This window comes from Elephantulus edwardii, unplaced genomic scaffold (genome assembly GCF_000299155.1).
Source record: "Elephantulus edwardii isolate Elephantulus edwardi_28Jun2011 unplaced genomic scaffold, EleEdw1.0 scaffold00028, whole genome shotgun sequence".
NCBI lineage: Eukaryota > Metazoa > Chordata > Mammalia > Macroscelidea > Macroscelididae > Elephantulus > Elephantulus edwardii.
Genome location: NW_006399778.1, coordinates 6077225 through 6088987, shown reverse-complemented (window position 1 = coordinate 6088987; position 11763 = coordinate 6077225). Strand labels below are relative to the sequence as shown.

The 11763-nt window shown below is 41.9% G+C and overlaps 1 protein-coding gene across 1 annotated transcript in view; it reads left to right on the top strand.

Annotated features, from left to right (window-relative positions):
- Nucleotides 1-11763, top strand: part of NIPAL3 (NIPA-like domain containing 3) — a 68315-nt gene that overhangs the window by 17988 nt on the left and 38564 nt on the right. Inside the window, exons 2-3 of the mRNA XM_006883513.1 lie at nt 6488-6556; nt 10715-10886. Of these exons, the coding sequence (XP_006883575.1) occupies nt 6488-6556; nt 10715-10886 (241 nt within the window). The remainder of the gene's footprint in view (nt 1-6487; nt 6557-10714; nt 10887-11763) is intronic.

The window sequence follows — 11763 nt, the reverse complement described above, 5'->3', positions numbered from 1 at the left end:
CATATGAGTAATTGGTGGTCTGTTCCACAATCAGCCCCCGGCCTAGTTTTCACAGCTGATATTGAGCTTCTCCAGCGGTTCCTTCCACCGATGTAACCGATCTGATTCCTATGCATACCACCAGGTAAAGTACAAGTGTATAACCTGCGTTTGTGTCTTATTCTTTTCTTTTACAGTTTGTATAAAACTTACCAAAAGGCATGATCGATTTTGCTCATCTCTTTTTACCTTAGAGGCATTGTAGATTAAACTGCTAATATAAAAAGTACTAGGGAAATTTAAATATTGTTCTATTTTCTTTATAGCTTTGCATATACTAGCTCTTTAGCACTATATGTGGTTTAGTAAGTATCATACAAATATTTATTCATGATTTAACTATAAAATGCTTTTATTACAAGTTTTGAATATATTTTTGTCAAACTTGGCACTGCCCATTTGACTCTGTCAGTTAATGTAACATGTCTATCTGGAATACCATCAGATTAGGAGTTGTTGAGTGATACAAATGATTCTGCTATTCAGAAGGTTGGTAGTTCAATTTTATATGGTGGTCCCTTGGAAGACAGGCCTGCCAACCTATTTCTGGAAAGTCAGCCATTGAAAACTGGAGCCCAGATCCACTCTTACATACATGGAGTTACCATGAGTCAACATCAAGTCAACAGCACCTGGTTTTGAATTTTAATAATCCAGTTCACATGGCTAAGCCTCATTGTTCAACCATCAATTCAATCAGACTGTGATTTCAGAATCTCCCAAAACGGGCTAATTCTGCTATCATATCATACATAACCAGAAAGTGTATGAGACAGAGGAAGAAAGGAATCTCTGAAACTGATTTTATCATACCTTGATTATCACTAAAGTAACTTCCTAGGAAACAAAATATCTATTTTTCTCTTGATATTCAGATGTTTTTTACAAGTTCAGGCAGTGTATCAGGGTAAGATTCTGGGATGACCGAAGGATAAAATGGGAGGAAGCTATTGTGAAGGGTGTAGAACAGTTTACGCTGCCCATCTCACCCCACCTCTCAAAAGCTGGAACTTTTCTTTTGGAGATCATCCCTCAGAGAAATCTGACCACCTTGGATCCTTGGTCTGTTCACCCACTAGATTATGACCCTGTCAAGATTCTTACAGTGGCCTGTGCCTCACCTAAGTAGTAGTAACTGCATTGTGGTAAAATAATTTGAATAAACTTTGAGCACAGGGAGACATGGCATGGTGCTTTTATAATCAAGATGCATGAAAGGATGAATGCATGTGTAGAAGGCCATTCCTTCCCTCTTATGTATTGTCATTGATCTTGTACCATCACTAATACATAGTTACAGTCAAAGAGTTTGTGTTCTGAGAACTGTAGGGTCAGGACAAAATTCCCTAACTCCTAATTTGAAACAAAAAACAACAAAAGCTATGGTCATGGAGTCAGTTGCAACTCATGGCAGCCCCATGTGGTCCAGAGGAGAACTACTTCATAAGTTGTACTTGGATGCCACCTTCTAGAAACAGTTCTCCAGGCTTTTCTTCAGCAGAGCTGCTGGGTGGCTTAAAACAGCCAACCTTCAGCTTAGCAGCCGGTTACAGAGAGTGAACCTGACAGCACAAGCAGCATTCTGTGTGAGGCCCTGTCCTAGATCTTTCTGTAGTTTGGAATAACAGTTAAGAGCATGGGCTCTAGTGTGAGACCATCAGTGTTCTGACCCTGCTTTACCCACTTACCAGCTCACTCTCAACCCTCTGTGATTCGGTCTCCTCACTCTAGATAATAATGTCTACTTCATGGGTTGTTGTAAGGATTAAATTAGTTAATATATATGTTTAGTTAACATATAGCATAACACTTGGCATGTAATAAATGCTCAAATGTTTATCAGTATCATTGCCATAATTTCTCATCCTTACAAGCGTGCTCTGTTGAGCTCTCTCAGGCAGACCTGTCTGCCTCCCCCTAGCACGTACATGGTACAGAAGAGAATCCTATGACAGTCCTATCATTGGCCGATGAATGTGTTGATAGCTATTATTTCTTTATTAAAGCCCCTGAGAAGAATATTTGCTTTGTTCTACCAGATGATATTTTTTCATATTTATAGCTACCCTGAGGGTACGTAATCACAATAGCTCCATTTTATAGATCAGAAGGAAACACATGCTCAGAGGTATGTCCAAGTCATGCTGTCATGAATCATGGAGACTGGATTCAAGCCAGGGTTGGCCTGACTCCACCCTCCCACACATTTCTTGTGCTGTAGCTGTTCCTTAAGAGTATGGTGTCATCCAAAAAAAAAAAAAAAAAAAGAGTATGGTGTCATCCCAAAGTTGCTAGCAGGAAACCCAGCTCTTTGCAGGTTGCCTTCTGCTGTACCTTCAGTCCATAAATATGAGTTGAGTGTGTTAGGGAAGTGCAGCCTTGGGTTGAGTGCTGTGTGGAGGTGATGGCGAATACCAGACATTTAGGAGAAACTCGAGCAGGAAGTCTTACAGCCTAAAATTTAGTAACAACCCTTCCACTGCCTTTGCCAATAACACTGAGCCATGTAGTTCAGATCTCATGCCCAGAATGGAGTCCTCCTTTGAAATTCTACCTTATTATTAGCATTTATATCTTATGACACGTATCACACTCTCCTTTGTATTAATGTTTATTTGTGTTCAGAGGAAGCCACTTACCCAGGAACATAAACTACCTAGTATTAATCTGCCAAAATAAGAGAGGTATAAAGGATCTAATTTGGTTTCATTTTTTAAATGAACCCAGGTCACTATTGTGGGTCGATGCTAACTCATGGTGACCCTCCACTGGGGTACAAAGACTGTAAATCTGAACAAGAGGAATATGCTAATCTCTCTCCATGGAGCAGCTGATGGATTTGAACCATTGACCTTTTAATTAGCAGCTCAACATGTACACCACTAGGGCCCCTTTCATGTAACATGCCCACGAATATCAAGTCATTTCGGTTTGAAAAGTATATAAAAATTTTGTGGTGATACCAGCACAATCAGAGACAAGTACAAAAAGACATAGAGGGTCAGATTTTTGTTGTTGGGTGCCACCAAGTTGAGTATGACCCAAAGCGACCCTGTGAACAACAGATCTGAACCCTGTCCTATCCTGTGTCAGCCTCACAATTTCTACCATATTTGAACCCATTGCTGCAGTCGTTGTATAATCCATCTGGTTGAGGGTCTTCTCTTTCACTGATCCTCCACCTTTCAAAATGTCCCTGTCCAAGGACTAGCCTCTCCGAGCAACATGCTCAAAGTGTGTGAGACACAGTTTTGTTATTTCTGACATAAATAACAAAGCTTTATCACCTTTACCTCCAAGGAACATTAAGGCTAAACCTTCCTAAGACATATCTGTTCATTCAGTACTCTTCTCTAACACCAAAGCTCAAAGTCATCAATTCTTCTGTCATCCTTAGTCATTGTCCAGCTTTCAGATGCATAGTACTTGATTAAAAGTGTCGTTGGTGGGAATGTAAAATGGTGCAACCACTGTGGAAGGCGGTATGGCGCTTTCTCAAAAAGTTGCAAAAAGAGATACCATTTGACCCAGCAATTCCATTACTGGGAATATATCCCAAAGAGACCATAACTGACATCCAAGCAGATAAATGCACACCCATGTTTATCAAAGCTCTGTCCACAATAGCAAGGAGTTGGAAACAACCCAGGTGCCCATCAACAAACGAATGGATAGAGAAGCTGTGGTATATTCACACAATGGAATACTATGCTGCATTGAAAAACAAGGAACTCATGCAATATTATTCAAAATGGGTGAGCCTTCAGGACATTGTGCTGAGTGAAATATCTCAGTCGCAAAAGGACAAATATTGCATGGTGCCACTGCTGTAAAATGGGACTGCTTTCAGGGTGGGGGTAAGACTGAGAAAAACTGGATAAATTGTGTATACTGCACTGAAACAGATGAGGGACTGAATAATTTAAAAGTGATGTATGATAGGGTATTATGGTTATTACAAGAGTCCACAGTTAAGGTTGCATAGTGGAATGTACTTGGGGCGGTGGGAGGGGTGCAGGGGGATCGTGTACCAGGGAGGGAGTCTTTCTTTTACTTTTGAAAGAGAGGAGCGAACTGGGGTGGGGGGCAGGGGGAGAGGGCTGGGTGGGTAGAGCAGTGCAGCAATGAATGAATGGAAATCCAAATTCTCTGTAAATGTTCATTAAAATTATTTTTTTAAAAAGTATCATGGCCTGAATCAGTGCACCTTAGTCCTGAAACTGACATCATTGCCACTCATTAATTTGGAGAGGTCCTTGACTGCTAGCTTTCCCAGTGTAATGTCTCCTGATCTATTACTGAAACGAAATTGATGTTAATCTAAAGTAGACCATAAATAAGAAAATAACCCATAAATGTATAGTAAAAGAAGTTGTTGTTAGATGCTTTGAGTTAGTAACTCATAGCTCCTTGTGTACAACAGAGCCATCCTGGCAGCCATGGCTATGTTTGAACCCCTTGTTGCAGCCAGCCCACCTGGAGAGCCACCCTCTTTCCCCCTGACTTTACCAAACATGAGGTCTTTCTCTACGGACTGGAGACAAATATGAAGACATATTTGTTCTTCTGACAGTTTGAATATGTCACTTCTTCAGTCTTCATCTTTCATTGTCCAGCTTTTGTGTGTGTGTGTGTGTGTGTGTGTGTGTGTATTTATATATATATATATGAGACAACTTAGTCATCAAAGTGACATTTTGCTTTTTAACACTATAAAGAAGTGTTCTGCAGTAGACTTGCCCATTGTAGTACTCTTTGAGCTCTGGTGGCTTAGGGGTAAGGAGTTGCTTTGCCAACCCAAAGGTTGGCAATTCAAATTCACCAACTGCACCTCGAGAGAAAGATTCTCCTAAGAAACGTGGCTGTCTCCTCCCGGGTGATTTACAGCCTCTGAAAACGCACTGCAGAATCAGCTGTGAGTTGGTACGAACTGGATAGCAAATCATCTTCCTTGATTTTTCAGCTGCTGCTTCCATGGGCATTGATTATTGATCCAAGAATAATTCTTGACAATTTTAATATCTTTGCCATTTATTATGATGTTGTTTATTGGTCTAGTTGTAGGGTGGTGTTGTTTTTGAATTTTTTTTTATGTGCAGATATAAGCCATGATAAGAAACTAAAGGAATTAAAACTCACTGCCCTGGAGCTAGAACCAACTCATGCCTGACCCTCCATTGAGTTTCCAAAGATTTAAGTCATAGAGGAGGAAAGTGTTTCTCTTTCTCCTAAGGAGCTGCTGGTGGATTTGAACCACCAGAGCAGGGCCACCTTTGGGTTAGCAACACAACCCCCTATGGACTAAGCCACTGAGCTAATAATGGAGGAACTGAGGAACAACAATAAAGGTATGACATTTAGAAAGTAAGTTTTTAAATGGCAAAAATAAGTCTTGCTTTGTCTGTAATCATTTTAAAAGTAAATGGATTAAACTCTTAAGTTTAAAGGCTTAGACAGAATGGACTGTTATTTGTTCTTATTTTCCTTAATTATCCCACAGTGAAAGTGTTTGATGTTCATAAATTAGAAAAATATCATGGTAATAAATTCTCAAGGTGATATAAATAAAGTACATTGAAAGGTCTCTGGTGGCTTTGAAAGGCCTACTGGTAAGGAGCTGCGATGCCAACTTATAGACATGGGGTTTGAATTCAGCAGCTGTTCTGCAGGAGAAACATAGGCCGTCTACTCTCATGTGATTTGCAGCCCCTGAGTCAGTTCCAACTCGATATCACATAACATTAACAACAAGTGAGGTGGAAGTACAGTGCTTAAGTGCTTGGCTGCTACCCAAAAGGTTAGTGGTTCCAGCTCACCAGCTGCTTCTGGAGAGATTTCAGTCTCAGAAACCCCATGGTGTACCCCAGGAGCAGCCCTTGGTGCACTTCTGCTCTGTACTCTGGGGTCAGTATGAGTTGGAATCAACTCAAGGTCAATGGGTTTTAAAGCAAATTAGCCAGTTCAAGAAGTCTCGTTGAGTTTTCTCTAGGAACACAGAGAAGCCATTAAGGTGGAAAATGGTACCTGTGCTAGTTGCTCTCATAAATTCTGATTTTTTTAAAAAAATGTATTTCATTTTTCTTCATTGTTGCACTTTTTTCTTCTTCATACCTGTGCCCCCCCCCCAAATTCTGATTTATGAATGTTGCTTTTTTGGGACAAGATGAAGACAAGTCAACACCTTTAAGGGGGGGAAGAGTAGAAGCAGGTTCATCTCCTCAGGTCACTGTGGCCAGGCAGCCAAAGGATGGTGCTTCTGGAAGTTTCCATCCTGGGACAGTGTTTACAAGCCTGTGAACAGCCAGATGGTAAAATTCCAATAGACGGTGTGGCTCTGAGGTGAAGATTGCTTTTCTTTCGGAACTGTGGACAGTTGAGCCTCAAATGTGTTCTGAGACTCGTTGGCTTAGACCTAACTCGTGCCTGACCCTATAAACTTTCTTTATAGGAAAACTTGATTGGCGCCCTGTTGGCCATTTTCGGGCACCTCGTTGTCAGCATTGCACTTAACCTCCAGGTAAGTTCCAATCATCAGCTACCCAGAATGGCTTTTTATAAACTTCACATTGTTTGTAACACTCTCTCTCCGTTACATAAAACCCTCCAGGAGGGCCCTGGAGCATATGCTGCGGATAACACCTCCCCAAACCCCCTTGACCCACCTGAGCTTACCTGTAGCTGTGGTTCTGTGCAAGTTGCCAGTGAGTGGGATGGTTCTGGGGCTAGTTTCAGAGGGTCCAAGACCGAGCCCAATTGCCCACAACAGCAACTGGCTCATTTAATACACACGTAGCCGGCTCTTCTCCTTTTCCTGCCCCACTTTCCCACTATTTCACTTGTACGTCCTGAAATCAACTCCCAAATAAACTCCCTGCACCCAGATCACAGGAACTGCTCTGGGAAACCCAAACACTTAACACCTGCTGAAAAGATAAAATCTTATAGCACTCAGGCCAAATCCCCTCCACCAGATGAGAGGCAGCAGCTATAATCCGTGCAGACACCTGTCTGTACTTTGTATGTCTTGACTCACACGTGGGTTTTCATGCCTTGCTGAGGTTACAGTGCTCTCTGAACTTGTCTGGTTCATTCTTTTTTTCTGGACAGACCAGCATTTCTGTACGTATATTGGCTTGTGTGCAGTCTCATTATGTTGGGTATCATTGAGTCAGTTCTGTACAAAATGGCCCAATATTCAATAGCCCAGTACTCACCATTCACACAGCTGTAGCTATATTTGAGCCCATTATTGCAGCCACTGTGTTCCATCTTGTTGAAGGTCTTCCTTTTTATGATCACTGACCTTCTGCTTTTCCAAGCATGATGTCCTTCTCAAGGGACTGATCCTTCCTGATAACATGTCAAAAGTGCATGAGACAGAGTCTCACCATCGAATATTCTGGCTATTCTTCTAAGACTGAGCACCATTATGTTGTTGTTAGGTGTCTTCAAATCGAATAAAACTCCTAGCAATCCCATGAACCACAGAACTGAATCTTGTCCTATCCTGTGCTATTCTCACAATCTCTAACACACTGCAGTCCACGGCTGCAGTCACTGTGTCAATCCACCTGGAAGTGCCTTGTTGTTGCTGTTATGTGCCTTCAAGTCCAGGATAACTTATAGTGGCTCTGTGAACAGCCAACCTGAACCCTGCCCTATTCTGTGCCATCCTCATCATCTCTGAGACACTACAGCCCATTGTTCAAGTCACAGTGTCAGTCCATCTCATTGAGGGTCTTTCTCTCCTTTGCTGACCCTCCATCTTTCCAAGCATGATATCCCTTTCTACGGAATAGCCTCACCTAGCTACATGTCCTAAGTATGAAAGAGAAAACTTCGTCATCCCTGCCTCCAAGAAAGGCCTTTATTTATTATTGTTAGGTGTTGTTGAGTTGAATATGACTCATAGCCACCCTACGAACAAAAGATCTGAACCCATTCTATCCTGCACCCTCCTTACACTTCCTGACACCCAAGCGCCCATTGCAGCAGTCACCACGTCAGTCCACCTGGTTGAGGGTCTTCCCCTCCTTTGCCGACCCTCCACCCTTCCCAACATCATGTCCCTCTCCAAGGAATAGTCCCTCCTAGCAACATGCCCAAAGTATGTGAGGCAAAGGCTCATCATTCCTGCCTCCAAAGAGCACTCTGGCTGCACCCTCTCCAAAACATAACTGTTTGTTCTTTTGACCGTCCATGGGATGTTCAGTGCTCCTCTCCAACACCACACCTCAAAGCCATCAATTATTTTTCTGTCTTTCTTATTCATTGTCCAGCTCTCTGATGCATAACTAGTGATCAGAAAAATATGCCTGAATCAGACACACCTTAGTCCTGAAACTGACATCATTACTCCTCAATAATTTAGAGAGGTACCTAACTGCAGATTTTCTCAGTGCAATGTGACTGCTAGTACCAAGGGTGTCAATTGTGGATCCAAGCGAGATGAAGTGCTGTTGACAGTTTCAATCTTCTCTCCATCCATCATAATGTTGTCTTTATGTTGTTGTTGTTGTTCTTGTTGTTGTTGTTGAGTACCAGAGTTGGAACAAACCCATAGCTGACTCTTCAGTGGGTTTTCAGAGGCAGTTAATAGCATGAGAAGGGATTGCCCATCCTCCTCCCAAAGAGCAGCTGGTGGCCTCGAACCACATGCCTTTGGGATTGCAGCGCAGCTTGTTGTCACTAGGCCACCAGAGTCCCAAATGGTCAACTTGGCCTATTACATCCACAAGCCTTCTTTCCCTTTTTTAGTTACTGCCTTGGTTTCTGTGTCCCAGTTCCGACCAAAAGGAAGAACGAGCCTTTCTTAAGTGTTGACCCCAGCAAGGGGAGTGTCCACTGACACCCACATGACTGCCCAGCAGGAACTGCTGACACTGTCTTCGGAGCTGCAGCTAGATGGTCATCCCACAGCCAGGCTACAGCGGGAGTCCTTAGACCAGGATTTCCACCCCAGGCTGCATGTGCCCCATGGTGTGTGTTATAAATAAATGCGCATTCCCTGGCCTCACCCATGCCTGCAGGTACCAACCGTGAGGATGAGGCACGCAGAGGCATGTGTTTTCCAAGCTGCTGGGGAAATTTTTACAACTGTCAGTTTGGAAACTTCTGTCTTAGAATCACAATCCAGTACAGTCTGTCTCTAGTTAGAAACATCTGATTTATGAGCAACTCCTGTTTGCTCTCTGATGCATATACACCTTCATTTTAAAGGGACTCCACTCATAACCTCTATTCACAACAAATTCTTCAACACGTTTTCACTTGCTCCATGTACAAATTTAAAATTCTTGAAAAAACGTCAAGCCTTTTTTCATTAATTAAACTCCAAAACCAAACTTCCTGACATTGAGTCATAACCAGCCTATAGAACACAATAGGCTTCCCCTAGAGGGTTTCCAAGACACTCAGTCTTTATAGGAGCCGACTGCCTCATCTTTTTCCCACAGAGCTGCTGGTGTCCAAGCAGCTAACCTTTTGGTTAGCAGGCCAACACTTAAGCCACTGTACAACCAGGATCCCTTTTTCTTATACTCATTTTATGTTTTTTCATTGCCATTGACTTGGAACTAACTTATAACTGACTCCCAGTAGCTTTTCAGCAGATTGTATACCACATGGGAGGAGATGCCCCATCTTTCTACCACAGAGCAGTTGGTGGACTCAAACTGTCCACCTTTGGAGTTGGCAGCTCAACTCTCTACCCAGTAGGCCACCAGAGCGACCTTCAAGAATTTTGCTAATTAAGTAGAATGGGTAGCCACACATAATAAGGCCAAAGTTATACCTGGCTAATTATAATTTTTGGCTAAAAATATTGTCAGTGTTTAAAAATTCAAGGATTTTTTTTTATAGGGGAAAAAAAATCCTCCGAATTGATGAGCAAGGGAAATGGGAAAGATCCAGAGGGGATCTGGTAATGATGGGCATTGCTTAATGGTGATTAATTTTAGAAAACATAATGAATGGGAATGACTATATAAAACACAATGTGAATGAAGGATACTGTGAAACACATTGTATACAAACTTTGTATACAAACCAATGTAAAAATTTTTAAACAATAGTTAACATTAAATATAGTCTCCCAAATGGAGGACTTTAACACAATATACAGGATACATTCATTCTTTACCTCTACTCTGCTTCACAAAGACCTACTTACATTTTGGGGTCACATGGTTCTGTTTAAAAACTTAAAACTTACACTAAAGCAAGGCTTTATTTCCTTGTTAGTTAAGTGTAAATAAAAATCATATGCACCTGTCTGACTTACCTACAGATTCTTAAAGACACAGGAACAAATGTCACTTGTAACTCAGAGATTGCCTGTATTTAGGCTGCTGCTACTTTGTTCTTGACTAAGGGCTCAAAAAAAATCGGGAGTGGAAGTTTCTTTCCCGCCCAAGAACTAGGACTGAGCCAGATCGTACACGCCATTAAAGAAAACGTGCACTTTTCCTTATTGGAGAAACAAGGTGTAAACTGATCCCAGTTTCCCGGGTCAAGCCCTAAATGCAGTCAAGTTAGGTAGTAAAAAAAAAAATCTTGACCATTTTCCCAAGTTAATTTTCAAAGCAGAAGCAGGAGGGTGTAGATTCAAGATATGTGCATGAGGGCATTTCTTCCTGAACTGACGTGGTAAATCACTCTTGGTTACATTTTTTAGAAGTACTGCCACATCCGCTTGGCTGGCTCCAAGGATCCCCGGGCCTATTTCAAGACCAAGACATGGTGGCTAGGCCTGTTCCTGATGCTTCTGGGCGAGCTCGGCGTGTTTGCATCCTACGCCTTTGCTCCGCTCTCCCTGATCGTGCCTCTGAGCGCAGTCTCCATGATCGGTAAGGCCAGAGCCCCACTCCACCTCTTCTCCAGGACTCACCTACCTTTGTGGCCAGGGAGTCACCACTAAGGTCAGAGAGACTCACTAGACCTGCTCCTGCACTGATGATAATAGCTAACGCTCAGGGCTTCCTGAACGGCCAGGCCCTGCTCTGAGCATTTTATAGATACTGATTCATTTAATCCTCCCAACAACCTTATAAGGGGAGTACCATTATTATCTCTGTTTACAGATGTGGAAACCAAGGCCCAGAGTAGTGAAGTTATTTACCCCAAATCACATACCTTGTGAGGCACAGGAGTGGAATATGAATGGGGTTTTTTAAGATTCATGAACTTTAACAGAATTATGGGTGTTTCTTTAAATTTTTAGGACTTGTGTGTCTTATATAGGTGCCTAATAAATGCATGTTCAACCCACTTTCTAATTATTTTATATCAGCTGATACTTTTGTAAAATCAGCATTCACTTTCTTCAAGGCCATTGTTCTATGACTTTTAGAGTCATTGAACAGATATTTCAGAGCATTTGGACCAACAAAGAAACCTTAGCACCACTTGAGGAAAAAATTTCAACTTCAACACCACCAAAAAAAAAAGTTAGTTAATGAGCAATAATAATGAGCTTTTTGTTAAAAGGAACTAGTACAAAGAACGTACTTTGAAATTATTTTTCCCTATTGCCAGTAAGCTCTAGACTATCTGAAGCTTTTCCTTGTGCATAAAGGAGAAAGTTTTATTTCAGTTGTCTTCCTTCTCGAGCTAAAAAGAGAATCTTCTACATTAGGGCTTGCAGGTGGGTGACATACACATGGTGACTCTGTGTCCCTCTTGTGCCCAAGGCAGACATTATTAATCATTTATAGTTCTCCTTTC